At 41.8% G+C, this 17,796-nt stretch overlaps 1 protein-coding gene and 1 non-coding gene across 3 annotated transcripts in view; both read left to right on the top strand.

Annotated features, from left to right (window-relative positions):
- The window catches only part of AASDH (aminoadipate-semialdehyde dehydrogenase), a 69,195-nt gene that overhangs the window by 17,344 nt on the left and 34,055 nt on the right, over positions 1 to 17,796 (top strand). For both annotated transcript variants that reach the window (XM_088478726.1, XM_088478725.1), the window contains exon 4: positions 17,062 to 17,381. In XM_088478726.1, coding sequence (XP_088334852.1) covers positions 17,062 to 17,381 — 320 coding nt within the window. The remainder of the gene's footprint in view (positions 1 to 17,061; positions 17,382 to 17,796) is intronic.
- Positions 1,572 to 1,686, top strand: LOC148517354 (U5 spliceosomal RNA). Its single transcript, XR_015879300.1, has one exon. It is a non-coding gene; the product is annotated as a U5 spliceosomal RNA (small nuclear RNA).

Here is a 17,796-nt window from a genome sequence, read left to right as displayed (position 1 = left end):
TTTAATCTGCGGCCCCTACGCCCCCTCCCAGGCTCATGTGGTATATACTGTAGTATATCCCCTCCTGGAATCCTGTAACGCCGTTAGCGTTATTACAAGGGGCGGAGCTACCGCGCATAGAGCGCGGATACCAGTACAGGGAGACTGTTCAGACAGTCTGTAACGTTGCTGCCTAGCAGCATGCCTGATCCCTGCACGACTGAGCGCTGTCTTACTTTATAGAGCCTGACAGCGCTCTGTTTGCTGCTCTCACGAGAGCCGAATCCTCCCTCTGCTCTATCCCCACGAGGAGGGAGCCTGCCGCGCCCCGCTACTCCCATAAGGGAGTCTACATAGCGCACCAATTGGCGGGGCTTAGGGCTGTTCCCTGCCGCGCTGGTGCTTGTAGAAGCGCTGGCTTCTGCACGCAGCCGCCGGGGAGCGAGGCTGTTATTCACAGCGCTCTCGGCTGCGGGTTGCAGCGCCGGTGCTTGTATGAAGATTGCACCGGCGCTGTCTATTTCATTCCCGCTCCCCCACTCGCATTATGCCTACAATACATTGTTTGCGCCCCGCCCGCTTATTATAGTAGGGGCAGAGTCTACTCCATGCTGGCGTGCACAGATGCCGCCATACTCCAGGAGTATTATTAGCATATGCACCTGCCTTAAAAGGAGCCGGGGCTTATTGCCAGCATCTCCTGCATCCTCACTCTGGAGTTGTGTGGGGGGTGCAACCCTTAACAGGGTTGTGGGTTTTATTCCCAGTACGGCCATAGCTGTTTGGAGTTTGTATGTTCTCCCTGTGCTTGCATATGGCCTCTACCGTTTTTTTCTTTACTTAAACCTACAGCACCTGGTCTTATTAGGTTTAACGGCACAACTGTGGAGTTTGTACTTAACCTGCAGTCCTTATAGAGATCTGGCTCTGCCTCATCTCGGTTATATTGCAAGTAGTTCCCCTACGGAACTGGGCAGTGTACTGGTTTAATATTATATAAAAAAAAAAAAAAAAAAAAGGACCCGCCGCCACTATTATAGAGTGAGTGTCCGGGTCCCAGGCACCCTGAAGCACGGGGAGGAACATGCCACAGCCTAATATAGAGGTTGTGTCCATGCCACTTTGCCCACCACATATCTATCAGCGCCTACGGCCACACGCCCGATCTCGTCTTATCTTGGACGCTAAGCAGCGCCAGGCCTGGTTAGTACTTGGGAGACCGCCTGGGTATGCCAGGTGCGACAGGCTTATTACATTGAACATCTGGGGCAAATATGCTTGATGTGTAACAGAATAATGCAGTGTTTCTTGCATCTATAGCTGCCAGAGATCACTCTGCCTAAATAGTCGAGGCCACTGTTCTGGCTGCTGCCAGAAATTACGGTTATTGCATATCTTTAACCCAAGGTTAGCACAAGGGTGCGTCCCATCCCCAGGCTTAGGCCTCACATTGGCTCACCTTAAGAATGAGCCGTACTCTTCTCATGCACATATGTGGCTGCACATATGTTAAATCTCAACAGCCTTCGGTGCTTACCTTAGAAGGTATGCATCTGTGCATCTATAGGGATTTATATCTTATTTATTCCCTTATACTGTGGTTTCTCTTCAGATCGAATAAATCTTTCGCCTTTTACTAAAGATTTCCGTGGAGAGGAACAATCATGAGTTTCATGTAATTTTTTGATGCCCGGCAGCTGCTGGGCTGCACACACAAGATGTAACGTATGGCCGTTGTAGTGGTTGGCATTGCTGTCTCACATCACTGAGGTCATCTTTTGATTTCCATCATCTGGAGCCAGAAGGGCACACCTGATAAGGCGAGTACACCGGTAACGGAAGAGTCCCAGGATCGCAATCAGTCTGGGATAGTACGTTGCTAACATTTCCTGCCCCAACACCGTAGCAGAATGACGGCCACGCGCGGCACATGAGTAGTCTCCCTGTGTGGAGGTAGGCCACATGTATGTATATACTTGTATTTTGTACTAAACCCTGCGTTTAGACCTGGGGCTCAGTTCCTACTAACTATTGCCCATGTTATATTTAGCAAATTATATCGCCACCTACTAATCTTGTATGTAGGTACGCGTAGGCATGTAGGGATTTATGTATGTGTTATGTATATATATATGTGTGTGTGTGTGTGTGTGTATATAATATGTATGTATGTATGTATGTATATGTATATATATATATATATATATATATATATATATATATATTGCTTCTTATCCTTACCATTAAAGCAGGGGTAGGATATGTTCTTATCAGTTTTATGTCTGATACCTAGCATATTTAATGAGGATGCTGCGATGAGAGACTGGACTCTCCTGATCTGGTAGTTTGTTCTATAACTCCGCTTTATACCATCTCTCCCTAGGGATTGGGTGGTGTGTGTATATTATGTATATAATTATGGATATGTGTAGGTATTCCTATACTTCCACATTCATTAAGATACATCTTATTCCACGTCTGGAAAGCTGCCAGGGTTTACCAGAAGCTGTCGCTTATATCCATACATATTATATGGTGGCTCTATAGATTAGAGACATGTTCTGCAGCTTACATAGGATAGTCACAGGCTCCTACGGCATTGCTTTTAGTATGGACTCTATACATGTCCTGGGGCCTTCCTGTATGTCCACACATGTATAATAAGGATATGTACTTACACCCGCCTCGGGTTATAGTCCTGTTTCCGTTAGTCTATATCTACAGTGTCCACTTCAGGGGACCTATTAATTACAACTACACTCTAGGGCGCACTTAGTAACAAACTTGTAAGACACTAGGAATGCAGTGTGTGTATATATAGATATAGCATGCTGATCTCCTGGTGCGGGATATGTGTATGTGTGTATATGTATATATATATATATGTAATGTAGCGTGCGGATCTCCTGGTGCAGGAGTTTGACAAGTGACTTACTATGTCGGTACTAACTCTTCCTTTCAGAGAGTTTGCCTTTTCATGCAGCTATGTTTATATGTGTGAATGTGTATATATACTGATATATTCCCGTTCCTTGTATGAATTTTCCTAATAATTGGAGAAATCTGTTTTTGCCCCTGACTGGCGTTATCACTACGGATATATCTCTTCTTTACTTGGGATAATTAACGCATTCTATGTCTATGTACAGGTACCTTTCTCGGTATCAATTCTGGTACCTTATATTATTGTCTTGTCGCATATCTCACTACAATAGGTATCTGTAGGTCCCTTGGGTACATTTCCTATCAGTACATAGAGAATCCAGGATCTATTCCATCCTCATGGCTTATTTAGTTAATTTACATGAGGCCTAGGGCCACCCGCCGATATAGGCAGGGTCTGGCCTGGGTTGTATCAGATTGTGGGCGTAATACACAATTCACCATTATAAGTGTTAATGTAAGGATACACTAGCAGACCGTTTTTGGGGTATGTGTAATCTCTATATGGATACATATCCCTAATGGAACAGGCTCAGGTATAGCGTCCTGTTGTACGACCTTTTTGTCTCCATTAACAATTTGCTAATTTCTACAGTATTTTCTTCTGCAGCATCTCCAGACTGAAGTCCGTGCTGTAGAGCATTGATCTTTGCCCACTGAGGCTACTCTCTGTACCTGTCGTGGTGGGTTGCTGTGAGATGAATAAGGTCAGTGACATCCTACATAGCGTCCAGAGGGCTTCTGGTCGCTCACAGGTAAGCGGGCTTACCCCACTAATGCCTCGGCAGATGTTTTCTTTTTCATGCATCCTGACATAGCTGTTATTCTCTCTTACGCACCCTAGTTGCTGTCCTAGCAGCCTTCCGCTCTTTTCAATCAGTTGGCTGTACACTTTAGAGCTTTCCTGGTGTGTGGGTGCATAATTGCAACATTGAGAATTGTGACCCTATTCTACTGGAATCTGTTGGGGTTATGGACTGAAGTACATCTATGGGCTAATGCACATCTTTACTATAAAGTGTGACAGTCTCTATGTTCCATACAGGGGGCCTGGTTTGTTTCCTGTTCAGTATCTGTTGATAAATTCAGCACACTGACAGGTACCTCAATGGTAACTTCATAGTTGTCCTAGTGCTTTAGCCTTGCGGATGGGATACTTCCCTATATTGGTAGCTCTCCCTGGGTGGAGGTGGCATCCGTGCTCTTTTTCTGCTAAGGGTATCCTGGGTGTTTTCATACTATGTTCAGGCCAGTTGTTGGTACTGATTACACTCTACCATCATGTAGGAAGTTGTCTGCTGTTTGACAGGATGGGTGGTACTGCCGTCTGACCCACTGGAAGGAATTGTAGTCTCAATCCTCTCGTATCCGCCTCTGCCTCATGCCCAGTGGGATCTCCACTCGTTGACAACTTCTATGGTCTAAACCTTCCACTGGTTACCAACCCTTTAGTTGTTGGACCTCGAGAATGGTTCAGGGCGACTGTTAGGTCGTGATTCTTGCCTCCTTGTTTGCTTTGTTAGGAGTCTGTGGACAGGTCCAGCTCTGTCTCTGTATATTGGTCTCATTATACTTTTATCTATATGATGTCCCGCAGTGCTGGGATTCTGCTGTCTGAGACTGTTGCAGCTTCCTGTAGTTGTCGCTAATACGGTTTTCTCGAGTTTTGTTCTCATGTTACTGCCATTCTATGGATTCTAGTTGGGGTTTTCTGCTCCCAACGGTCTTGCTTGGTCTGTTTTTGGCTGAGCTTACGGTGTTCTGATGCTTTTCATCTGCGGGTACTCTCTCTAGCCGTATTCCATTGAATTTACGCTGTAAGTTGTGGAATGTCTGTGACTGTTCAGCAAGGAGCTCTGATTGTCTCCTGGCTCTACGACATGCCTCCAGTCTTGGGCTGTCCCTGTTTCGGTTGGCCGGAAGGTCGGCAAGTACTCCGCGCTTCCCACCCGGGAGGTTGGCTTTGGGACGTCCCCACTGTCTTGAACTCCAGTGTCCCCTAGTGGATGAAGGAGAAAACAGGATTTTGGTACTTACCGATAAATCCCTTTCTCCGATTCCACAGGGGACACTGGACGCCCGCCCAGCGCTGCGTTCCTGCCGTTTTGTTGGGTCCTTATCTAGTTGTGTGACTGCATGTGTTCCCTGCAGAGGGTTCCTCTGTTCTTCTTCAGTCGGTATTGTTCCGTTCTGTGGTCTTCTCCTTCTCCTCATTTTCCTATTGTCTACCGTCTCCTCTCGGGCTCAGTTCTTAAACTGGGGCTGATGGGGCATAGAGGGGGAGGAGCCAGTCACACTTCAGAATTATTTAAAGTGCCAGGCTCTGCTCTACCACCGTCTATACCCCACTGTCTTGAACTCCAGTGTCCCCTGTGGAATCGGAGAAAGGGATTTATCGGTAAGTACCAAAATCCTGTTTTTACCATCATTAATTTAAAAAAAATTATGTTCCAAATGTCAAAATGCAGCGCTTAATTTCTGTAATACCCTATCCTTTATAATCAATATATAATCCTTGTTCCTTTCAGATTATAGTTTAATGAATTTATCTAGAAATGGCTGTGGCCAGCGGCTTTGCCCACATTGAAGCCGCTACTTTGAGGTTGCAGGAGTGGCCCATGCAACCAGCATCGTTACACATTAGTGGCGGCCGGGCCTTCACCCACCACTTACCTCAAGGTCACGTGGTCCTGCGCACACAAATTGGTGGCAGCTTCTCCTCCCCACCACCACATTTGGGCTTTTTGAGTACAGCCTATCACAGTGTTTCTCAACTCCAGTCCTCAAATGCCACCTACAGGTCCTGTTTTGTGGATTTCGTTTAGCTCGTCTGATGCTTGTCTGTGATGTGACTGAATATTAATTTGCCCTTCATTGCAAACGTCAAGCTCCACAGGGCTTTAAATGGGTCAAAAAGTTTTAATAGCAAAGCATAGTATGCAGGGCTCTGTAGTCAGTACACTGAACCAAAAACATAAAAAATGTAATAAAAATTTTTGGTCAAGAAAACTTTGCTAACTTCCTAAAATGCAGGGTAAAAATAGAGCTGACCGATAGGTGCATGCAGCATGGAAAATCGTGCAGTATTTTCACTGCAAGCAAAATAAAAAATATACATGCACACCTTTCTTACAGTGATACATGGTTTGTTCAAAAAGTACACATTGCACCAACTCTAAATCAGGGCCATCATTAGTATTCCGCCTATCTCATGTACAGCTACCAACACGCTTGGTCATGTGTGAATGGGATTGCTGATATTTTTATGTTTTTATTTTGAAGCTGAAGTCATAGGGCCGGTTTCAATTTTTTGCAGTTTAATTACCACGGGCTAATTGATCTGTCAGGGCTATTCAATTATAGCCCGCAACAGCCTGTGATCTGCAGTTACATAGAAACCTAGAATTTGACGGCGGATAAGAACCACTTGGCCCATCTAGTCTGCCCATTTTCATTTATTCTTTTGGCAACTTCAACAATATTTGTTTCTTAGGTCTAGGATATTCTTATGCCTATCCCAAGCGTGTTTAAATTGTTCAACCGTCTTAGCTTCAACCACCTCTGATGGGAGGCTATTCCACTCATCCACTACCCTTTCTGTGAAGTAGGTTTTCCTCAAATTTCCTCTGAGCCTACCTCCCTCCAGTTTCAGTGCATGTCCTCGTGTTCTTGTACATCTCTTCCTTTGAAGAATGCTTCATTCCTGTACCTTGTTAGAAACTTTCAAATACATCAAGGGTTTTATCATGTCCCCCCATTCCCTTCTCTGCTCCAAACTATACATATTAAGATCTTTTAGTCTTTCCGGGTAAATTCTGTGCTATATGCCATGCACCATTTTAGTTGCCCTTCTTTGTCCCGTCTCTAATGTATTTCTTTCTGGATATATGGCCTGCAGAACTGAGCACCGTATTCTAGATGAGGCCATACCAAAGACCTATACAGTGGTGTCATCACTTCCTGATTCCTCTCCCTATGAAACCTAGCATGTGACTTGCCTTCCTCAATGCTTTGGTGCATTGTTTGCCTGCCTTCAATTCCTCTGAAATGGTGACTCCTAAATCCCTTTCCTCCTGTATTTTCCATTATAGTGTCCTTGATACTATATTTAGCCTTTATTTTATTGAGACCCACGTGCATGATTTAACATTCTTTTTTACATTACCTGTAGTTGCCATGTTCTTGCCCATTCCTCTAGTCTTCCCAGATCCTCCATTTGTTTTACCTCTCCTGGTGTGTCTACCCTGTTGCATACTTTTGTGTCATCTGCAAAAAGGCATACTTTCCCTTCAATACCATTTGCAATATCGCCATCAAAGATTTTAAAAAGCATTGGCCCAAGTACAGATCCCTGGCTTACTGCACTGGTAACCTTTCCCTCGCGTGAATACACTCCATTTACTACAACTCTCAGTTAACACTGATTTCAGTTTGAGCCTGAGGAGGCTCGAACAGAAATCTGAGTTAAATGTTCTTTGTGGGTACCGTAAATGTGTTAACCCATAGCTCTGGAAATTATCCTGGATCCTATGGGTTAACGAGCGTTGGTGGATAATTACGGCGGAAGGAAAAGATGTAAATGAATAGCCCCGGGCGTTAATCCCCTCGGCTACCACCTTTTTCCCGGCACAGTAATTAATTTGACTCATAGTTTGAACATTACTACCGACTCTGACTCCATCCAAAATTGTCTGACAACAACTCCACAGCCCTGATAGTATGTCCCTTCAATGTTACAGTGACCATGTTGATCATACTAGCAGGGGCAAACCTAGCATTTCTAGAAGGAAGGCAGCCCATGAAGAACATAATTGGTACTTAAGAAGCTATAGTGTGCCTCATACAAAGTGGAGTGTATGTAATGCATGCGACATCTACAGGGCCAGCAATCACAGTGCCATGTTTAGGGTTGTTAAATACAAGTCAAGACCCATGGACTGGACTTACGAGTCGTGGTAAAATATTAGTGGTTGAATCTGAGGTCTACTCATGGGGTGAGACCCATGTGATAAATACCTGGTGCCTTCAGAGAGGTCTGTGTCACCTAGAAGGCTACCAGTCTGTCCCTGGAACCAATTGAGTGGAACTCAACCCCTTACCCTGTATATAGGGATATGGTACCGGAACCAGTGTTTGAGAACTCTGGGAACAGAACAGCAAGTAATACAGGTAATCTGTAGAACAGCTAGAATCTGCTAACAGATACTGCAAACCAATTACCAGAGCTGGGTCACTGCAACCTAAACCCTCAAAGAGGAATCCAGATCCAGTATTCAGAGCCCAGCAACCAGAGTGAACTCTGTTTGGGTCCCTGCAGAGTTTCTGCTTCACTCTCAGAGATGACCCTCAGGCCAACAAACACTATCGATAGTGGTACCGATGGTATAGTGCTGGTCTGGCCAACCTGAGGCTCTCCAGCAGTTGTGAAATTACACATCCCAGCCTGCCCTGCCACAGTTTTAGCATTCCCTAATAGCAAAACTGAAGCAGTGCATGCTGGGACTTGTAGTTTTACAACAGCTGGAGAGCCACAGGTTGGCCATTCCTGGTATAGTGAGTAGAGAGTCCCAAAGTAGGATGCTGAGTATAAGCAATATAAATGCAGAGCAGAAAAGGTATAGTGAAATATAGTCCACTTGGAGCCTCAATAAGTAGGAGAATTGTACTCCGGGGACTTGCTTGTAGGCAGAAGACATGGCACTTGGAGGCACTAGGAAAGTCTTTGACGCCCAGGAGACATCAGACTATTATGCAAGCTGGAAACAGGGATAAGTCACAGACTTGGACCGGATAGGAACTGGAGGTTGCAAATGAAGAACTGGAATGGAACCGGAGGCTTGAACTGGAATGGGACCGGAGGTAACAGAAGCTGAGTCGGACTGGAACCAATATGGGACAGCAGCTAGCCAGAGTGGAACTGGAGGTTTGGGATGGACTCCGAGATGGATGGAATTGCAGAGCCCTACACGAGCAGCTTTGCAATTCCGTCCATCTTAATGCAAATGTAGAAGGAGGTGTCAGACATGTCAATCATGCTGTGTCTTGGGGGGTCGGCGAGCATAATCACAGACTTCTAACCATCGGAGATTTACATTCATCATCTGCTGAGCGTAGTCGTACATCTCTGAATCAGGACCTGGGACTGGTGCTTGAGCACAGGCTGGTATGGAACAGACTGTAAGCTGGAAACAGCACAGTGCTGCTGGAGTGGAAGCAGCGGCTTGCAGAAATCCAGTAGTCAGCAGCCTAGGTTCAGGCAGTGGATTGGAGGTAGTATTTACTCCAATAGTGAGTGAGCTTACAGTGAGGTAAAACCAATCGCGCATGTGTAAGAAGATTTGGGCTCCTGTACTGTTCTATTTTGTGGCTTGGTTCTAGATTATTTAGAAATGGCAAAGATTCATCTTGCAGAGCAATTTTAAAAATGTCTGTTTTCAAAAGGAGTGGGTTAGGTGTGTTGGACAGATTTAATGTGACATTCTCACTATAAAGTTATAGAGAAATAGAGTAATACGTGCTCCCTTTTTTTTTTTTTTTTAAATGCAACACTAGTCACACATTGCATGCATACAATTGTAGTATGGGGAAGAAGAAGAAAACTCTCTTGTTGGGGGCACTCGAATGTAAAGGTTATAATAAGAATAATATATAAAAAATAACTTTTATTAGATATATTTTAAAATACCAAAAACAAGTCTGAGCCTGTTACTTATTGGCATTACTGTTGGAATAACAGCTATAAATTATCACAAGCAGAACACGAACATACATAGAACATAAGACAACATATAATACAATACTTATCACAATTGTGTGAAGCTAAGTGAAATATTACAAATAGGTCTATAATTCTCTGTCTCATACAATATTGAGACCTATATAAAACATATACTAGTTCAATGACCTCATAATGTCGTCATAGCACAATGGCTAATCAGAATTACGGCAGAAGCATACAAGGAAATCTTCTAGAAAAGAATGTGATAATAACCATACAATATTCAATATAGGTTACGTGAGATATCACAGCACAATAACGCTGAACAGTAATCAGAGAAATACAATGATAAAGGGGGTCAGATGAAATAATAGCTGACCCTGCAAATATCAAAATGAATATAAGTAAATCACAGGTTGTAATGAGAGGCAGATCACACGTAGGTCGCCTGTGATGCCACCCAGGTACTTGTAGACAGTAAGGTTATAGGAAAAAGTAAAGCTACTCCTTTATGTGGAGTTTACAAAATAGCAGCTGCTGCATGCCATTGTATAGCCATTGAATGGCATGTGAGCGTACTATAAAGGTACTCCCAGGGTAGGGAATAAGTACAATGAGTATCTGCTGTTGGACTGCGTTAAAAAGAAGGTCCTGGTGTAAACATTGCAGGAACCTCTAATAGGCGCACCCCAATGAGAGTACTCATAGAGACAATAGTTATCGTAATGAAATAACACAGCATAGGTTTGCGATCTGTGCTGCTGCCAGTCATATACCAAAAAAGGTAGTGGTGAGTGGTGGGAAACCCAGATCGCATATGCAGTGATAGGAAGAAAGAGTATGAGTGTAGCTGCACTATGGCTAGTACAGGACAAGTGGAGCTCTGTTGCCCTAAAGGTATTGCAGGGTCACAAACTTGTCTCTGTTGAATAAAGCCACTCAGTGCGCTAAAGAAAGTGTAGTATGAAAAGTACCTGAGCGCTCACCTCCAGGGAGCCGGTGTGTAGTATAGAAAATCTGCCACTAGAAGAGCCTGTCAGTATGCTGCCATGACGAATCCCGCCTGTACACAGCCGGATTCGCGGGTCTGAGACGCGCGTTTCACTGTCGCTTCCTCAGTCAGATGCATGTGGACTGTGATACACAGGTGATCTTTAACCTGCGTTGTGACCAATGGGAGAGCAGGTGTTGTGTGTTGCAGATGCAATACCCTTGTCAATAGGTCCAAGTGTTAACTCCCTCTATTGGTCCACAGCAACAGGAGGGAGTGAGTCATAGGAGGGGGGAGTGTTTGGGTTAGATGAAGCTCATAACGATCAGGCTAAGGTGGAAAACCTGACTAGTAGCTGAAGTGTCTGTCTTGCAGCAAAAATAGTTATGCAAAAATGCTAATACCAAACATACAGATATATAAATAGTAGATATAAATAAGTGTGTATAAAGTGATTAGAATAAAGAAAATGATACCAAAATAAAAATAAATAAAAATTAAAAATAAAAATAAATATAAAGATAATAAAAAAAAAAAAAAAATTAATAATAATAACAACAATAATAACAATAATAATAATGAGTAGATAATAATTAATAAATATATGAATGGTGATGTGACGACAGTGATATATTCTAGAAAAGTGTATACAAATGTGAATACAGATTGTGTGCAGAAATACCTTGACATAAGTTGACATGAAGTATAAGGTAAATACCAAAAGGATATGTTGGATGTATAGAGTGATCAGGAATTAAGGTTATAAAATTGATGAAACATCAAAGTGATGAGAACATGGCTAAGATAAACAAATGAGAAGACAAATGAAAACAGTGTGGGGTAATGAGTATTCAATAATAATGCTGAGATATGTATTTATACATAGAGAATAAGTGTATGTGGAGATGGTGGGAGAGAAAAGTGTAAAAAATTTTAAAAAATATATATTAAGAAATATGTGAAATATCAAGTTTAAGAATTGGTCACTAAAATACTAAAATGATGTCTGTGTTGGAGTTAAGCTTCCAATGATCGTCCATTGCTGCTTGCATATAAAAATAAGTCAGACATGACATAAGTTTTAATGAAAAAAGACCTCTCAGAGAAAGATACTGTAGTTGATCATTTCATTGAGTCCATTAGGGCTCACAGTATTGAGTCTAAAGGTCCAGTTGCTTTCCCTCTGTAGTAATATTTTTGTCAGGTTGCCACCTCTTATGCCCAATCTAATATGTTCTAGCCCAAAGGCTTTCAGATCTTGTGTTGTTCCATTGTGGTATTTTAAGAAGTGTCTGGCGACAGATGTCAGTTTCTTCATTTTAGTGAGGTCGCTACTTGCATTTTTGATATTCCCCACGTGTTCTAAGATTCTCTGTTTAAAGAAGCGACTTGTCATGCCTATGTACCTAAGGTTGCAACTGCACTCCAAGCAGTATATAACCCCCATAGCATCACAGTTGATAAATTGTGTTAGCATGATAGTCTGGCCATATCTATCGATAACGTTATCTTTTTTGGTGATATAGCCACAGGCTTTACACTTACCACATGGGTAAGTACCTTTTAATTTCATCTGCCTTCTGGGATTTCCTACAAAATGGCTCTTTACCAGTCTATCACTGAGATTTGGGGATCTTCGGCAGCTAAAGGTGGGTTTACTCTCCAGAGAATTTCTCAGATCATCATCCATGAGTAAGACATGCCAATGTCGTGTGACGATTTCCTGCAATTCTCGCCACTCATTACAGTAATTTGTAATGAAACGTACTTGGTTTTTTGTTTCACTAGATTTGTTATTGGAGAAGATCAGGGTCTGTCTATCCGTTTTGAGAGCCTGGTATTGGGCACTCTTAATCATTTTCCTACTATAACCTCTGCTTAGGAGGCGTTCAGAAAGATCTTGACTTTTGCGCAGAAAGGTCTCATCAGTTGTGCAATTTCTTAGGTAAGTTTTTGATAGTAGGCGGAAAGTGAGCACTACTGCAATGAAGAAGACTATTCGTAGCTGTTTCTTTTCTGAATAGTTCTGTTTGTAGGTATCCATGCTCATTAGTAAAGAGGTGAAGATCAAGAAAGGTGGCATTATCTCTGCTAAAGGTATATGTAAGTTTCAAATTTATTGAGTTTTTGTTCAACTCCTGGATAAAGGTAAGTAGGTCGTTCACATCTCCCTGCCATATCATAAAGATATCATCAATATATCTTAGCCAGGTGGTTATATGGCTGGTAAATCGTTCATTCGACTCTTTGAAGACAATTTCCCTCTCCCACCAACCGAGGAACAGGTTGGCATATGTCGGTGCACATGCTGCACCCATCGCCGTTCCTCGGATTTGGAGGAAGAATTTGTCATCAAATGTTAAGAAATTTTTGTAAAGGATGAACTCCAATAAATCCAGTAAGAACTTTTTAAACTCGTCCATCCCCTCCATCTGTAGGAAATATCGAATTGCTGAGATGCCGATGTCATGTTGGATACTCGTGTACAAAGATTCCACATCTAAAGTGACCAATAATTGTTTTTCTTCAAGTTGTACATCATGTATCTTTTTGAGGACATCCCTAGTATCTTGGACATAGGATGGTAAGGTATCGACGTGATGTCGTAAGTGTTGGTCTAAAAAGATACTGGCTTGTTCGGATAGTCCCCCAATTCCCGAGACAATTGGTCGTCCTGGAGGGTTGTGAATGTTTTTATGCACTTTGGGTAGCATGTAAAAAGTGGGTGTTTTAGGTTTGTCCACAATTAAAAAGGCGTGTTCTTGTTTTTTAATGACGCCTTTTGTGAAAACATCATTGACAAGTTTATGATATAGTAAATTATATAGTTCTGTGGGATTGAAAATCATTTGTTTATAGCAGGTTTTATCATATAATTGCCTATATGCTTCCTTTAAATACATATCCTTTGGCCAAAGGACTATGTTACCCCCTTTATCTGAGGGTTTGATAATTACATCGTCCCATTGATTTATCACCTTAAGTGCTTGTCTTTCATCCTGATTAAGATTGTCGCTCGAATGAGAGGTATCTTTGTTACTGTGTGCTTTGTCCATGTCGCGGGAGATTAGGTCCAAAAAGATCTTAACCTCAGGACATATCATCTCTGATGGTGTGAACGTGCTCTTCTTTTTACAGATGTTTCTGCGTGTAGATAACACTTCTGGAGGGCTATTGGTAGATTAATTTACTTCCATAAGTTCCTCTAAGTCTATTAAAGCTTGTACTTCTTCCTCTGTATGAAAGGGTGGGAGAGTATCTCCAGAAAATAGCCCTTGAGTTTGTGTATCAATAACCGTCAAATCACTTTTGTCTTTATTTGAAAAAAAAAAATTTTTAAAGTAATTTGCGTCCGAAGAGACGTAAGTCCTTTTCCCATGTAAATCTGTTAAATGTTTTGCTGGGAGAGAACGACAGTCCCTTACTTAGTACCTCCATCTCAGTAGTCGTAAGGCACCTAGGTGACAGATTGATAACCTTCAAATTGGATGTCACCTCTAATTCTTGTTGCGGATTCTGGACGATGTTCTCTGGGGTATGGGAGAGTCCCAAGTTCTTGGGTCTCTTCCCCTTCTTGATACTTCTCCTCGTCCTCCTCTTTTTGTACGGAAACCTCGCGTACTCCTGCTTTCTTCTAAAAAAGTGAGTGTGTTCCTGCGAGGTGGTGATACAAGATCTTCCGTACCAGAGGACTCTGTTTCGGAGGAGCTATAACCAGCGGGATATTTGTATTCTTTAGTGGTGGTGTTGTGTTTCCACTTGAATATGTTGCCTTGAGAGAAATCCCTCTTGTCTCTGATAAATTTATTCCTTTTTCTTTCGATCAGAGTTTCTTCATAGGTATTGAGATCCTCTTTAATTTTTTCAAAGGCTCTTTGAAATCTAGCGTCTTTTTCCCACTGTTCAAGTGTTTTGCCCAGGGTATCAACTTCTTTATCTAGTTCTTCTAATACAAGGAGATTGTGTTTGAGTAGAATATTCATCAATTCTTGAGAGCATTTGAGGAGGCAGGCTTCCCAGTCAGTTTTGAGAGAGTTGGTGGCAAGTTCAAAGGTGGGAAAGATCTTTGGTCTCAAACCACGGGGAACAATTTTTTGCTTCAAATAGTTTTCTATTGTAGTTAACTCCCAATTAGATCTTGTTTTGTTTTTGGAGTAAAAATTTGAGTTTTCTTATGTCATCGTCCCAATTGGATTCATGTGGTAAACCTGCTAGTTCACTGGGAAATATGTTATTTAGTTCCTCGATGGTTTTCCGTTTGGAACTTAATTCATTTTTAAGGCTGAATGCCATATTATTCTCTCCGTATAGAGAGTAATAATTCAGAGCCAATGATGAGTCAGATCGTGTTATAAGGTTGTTAAATGTTACTTGCGTAGTATATCGCTAAGATTTAGATAAACATCCGTGCGTCAAAAACTGAAGGCTGGGATAACCCAGAAAAAGTTTAAACATAAATGACCATAAATAAAAATTTAAAATATGAAAAATATTTATTTATTTTTATTTTGGTATCATTTTCTTTATTCTAATCACTTTATATACACTTATTTATATCTACTATTTATATATCTGTATGTTTGGTATTAGCATTTTTGCATAACTATTTTTGCTGCAAGACAGACACTTCAGCTACTAGTCAGGTTTTCCACCTTAGCCTGTTAGCCTGATCGTTATGAGCTTCATCTAACCCAAACACTCCCCCCTCCTATGACTCACTCCCTCCTGTTGCTGTGGACCAATAGAGGGAGTTAACACTTGGCCCTATTGACAAGGGTATTGCATCTGCAACACACAGCACCTGCTCTCCCATTGGTCACAACGCAGGTTAAAGATCACCTGTGTATCACAGTCCACATGCATCTGACTGAGGAAGCGACAGTGAAACGCGCGTCTCAGACCCGCGAATCCGGCTGTGTACAGGTGGGATTCGTCATGGCAGCATACTGACAGGCTCTTCTAGTGGCAGATTTTCTATACTACACACCGGCTCCCTGGAGGTGAGCGCTCAGGTACTTTTCATGCTACACTTTCTTTAGCGCACTGAGTGGCTTTATTCAACAGAGACAAGTTTGTGACCCTGCAATACCTTTAGGGCAACAGAGCTCCACTTGTCCTGTACTAGCCATAGTGCAGCTACACTCATACTCTTTCTTCCTATCACTGCATATGCGATCTGGGTTTCCCACCACTCACCACTACCTTTTTTGGTATATGACTGGCAGCAGCACAGATCGCAAACCTATGCTGTGTTATTTCATTACGATAACTATTGTCTCTGAGTACTCTCATTGGGGTGCGCCTATTAGAGGTTCCTGCAATGTTTACACCAGGACCTTCTTTTTAACGCAGTCCAACAGCAGATACTCATTGTACTTATTCCCTACCCTGGGAGTACCTTTATAGTACGCTCACATGCCATTCAATGGCTATACAATGGCATGCAGCAGCTGCTATTTTGTAAACTCCACATAAAGGAGTAGCTTTACTTTTTCCTATAACCTTACTGTCTACAAGTACCTGGGTGGCATCACAGGCGACCTACGTGTGATCTGCCTCTCATTACAACCTGTGATTTACTTATATTCATTTTGATATTTGCAGGGTCATCTATTATTTCATCTGACCCCCTTATCATTGTATTTCTCTGATTACTGTTCAGTGTTATTGTGCTGTGATATCTCACGTAACCTATATTGAATATTGTATGGTTATTATCACATTCTTTTCTAGAAGATTTCCTTGTATGCTTCTGCCGTAATTCTGATTAGCCATTGTGCTATGACGACATTATGAGGTCATTGAACTAGTATATGTTTTATATAGGTCTCAATATTGTATGAGACAGAGAATTATAGACCTATTTGTAATATTTCACTTAGCTTCACATAATTGTGATAAGTATTGTATTATATGTTGTCTTATGTTCTATGTATGTTCATGTTCTGCTTGTGATAATTTATAGCTGTTATTCCAACAGTAATGCCAATAAGTAACAAGCTCAGACTTGTTTTTGGTATTTTAAAATATATCTAATAAAAGTTATTTTTTATATATTATTCTTATTATAACCTTTACATTCGAGTGCCCCCAACAAGAGAGTTTTCTTCTTCTCCCCCATACTATGTTTATCTATACTCTCATGGGGAGCACCTCCACACTTTACAATATTTTTGCTTGACACCTATACTAGGGTTTGATATTTATAATTGTGGATTTTCATTATTGTTTTGACTAATTATATCCAATATATTATATCCTGTGCTCAAACTATATCCCCCTATTCCCCCCTTCCCTGGTCATTTATGCATACAATTGTCTAAGTTACACCATATGTGCCCACAACCGTTTACATGGAATTATTTTCTTTTTTAAGGCAACTGTATCCATTTGAATTATCTGTTCTATAACTTTGTCTGTTTTATCCCAGATGTTCAAACTGTTGCTCCCAGGATGGATTGGCAGGGATTCTTCCACAGTGCAGCATCTAGATGTCACTCTTTTCGTGTCTGTAAGAAGTAGAAATGCAATTGACCCTTCAATAACAAAGTGTATGGATGAGAATACAAACCACTACGCTAAAACTGACGTTGACCTGGGCGTTACAGAGGGGTTGCCAAGCACAGAGTACATTGACATACGAGACCAACAATGCCTAGCTTATGTTCTGCACACATCTGGGACAACAGGAGTCCCCAAAATAGTCAGTGTTCCTCATTGCTGCATTGTACCAAATATTCATCATCTCCGGTAAGCCATTCTTAAATGTATTGGATATCAATCATACTATTGCTCACATTACATTTCTAAAGACTACTGCACAAGGTGAATTACTAAAACAATAGTATCTCTACACTATATCATTAAAGGCTACATCCTATATCCAGATATCTTTATGAAGAATTGCTTATAAAAATTTTGTGGTGTTCTATTTGCCATGTTTTTCTTCTTAATGTTTATTTTTTCTGCCTCCCTAGAACCATTGCAAATGCGGTCAGCGTCGTGCACAGTGGGGGGGGTTCTGAGTACCCAGAACCCCCCCCTCAAGACGGACCAAACTTATTTTTCTGTGCCTGAGCCTTGCCCATTGTGTTATTGGCTTCACCCCTCTCCAAAGACCCACAAATCGTGGCATTACACCGCAAGGTGGGGGCAGGTCTAGTGA

Source organism: Taudactylus pleione, unplaced genomic scaffold (genome assembly GCF_031769625.1).
Source record: "Taudactylus pleione unplaced genomic scaffold, aTauple2 ptg000218l, whole genome shotgun sequence".
Classification (NCBI taxonomy): Eukaryota; Metazoa; Chordata; class Amphibia; order Anura; family Myobatrachidae; genus Taudactylus; species Taudactylus pleione.
This window is presented reverse-complemented; position numbering and strand designations above follow the sequence as displayed.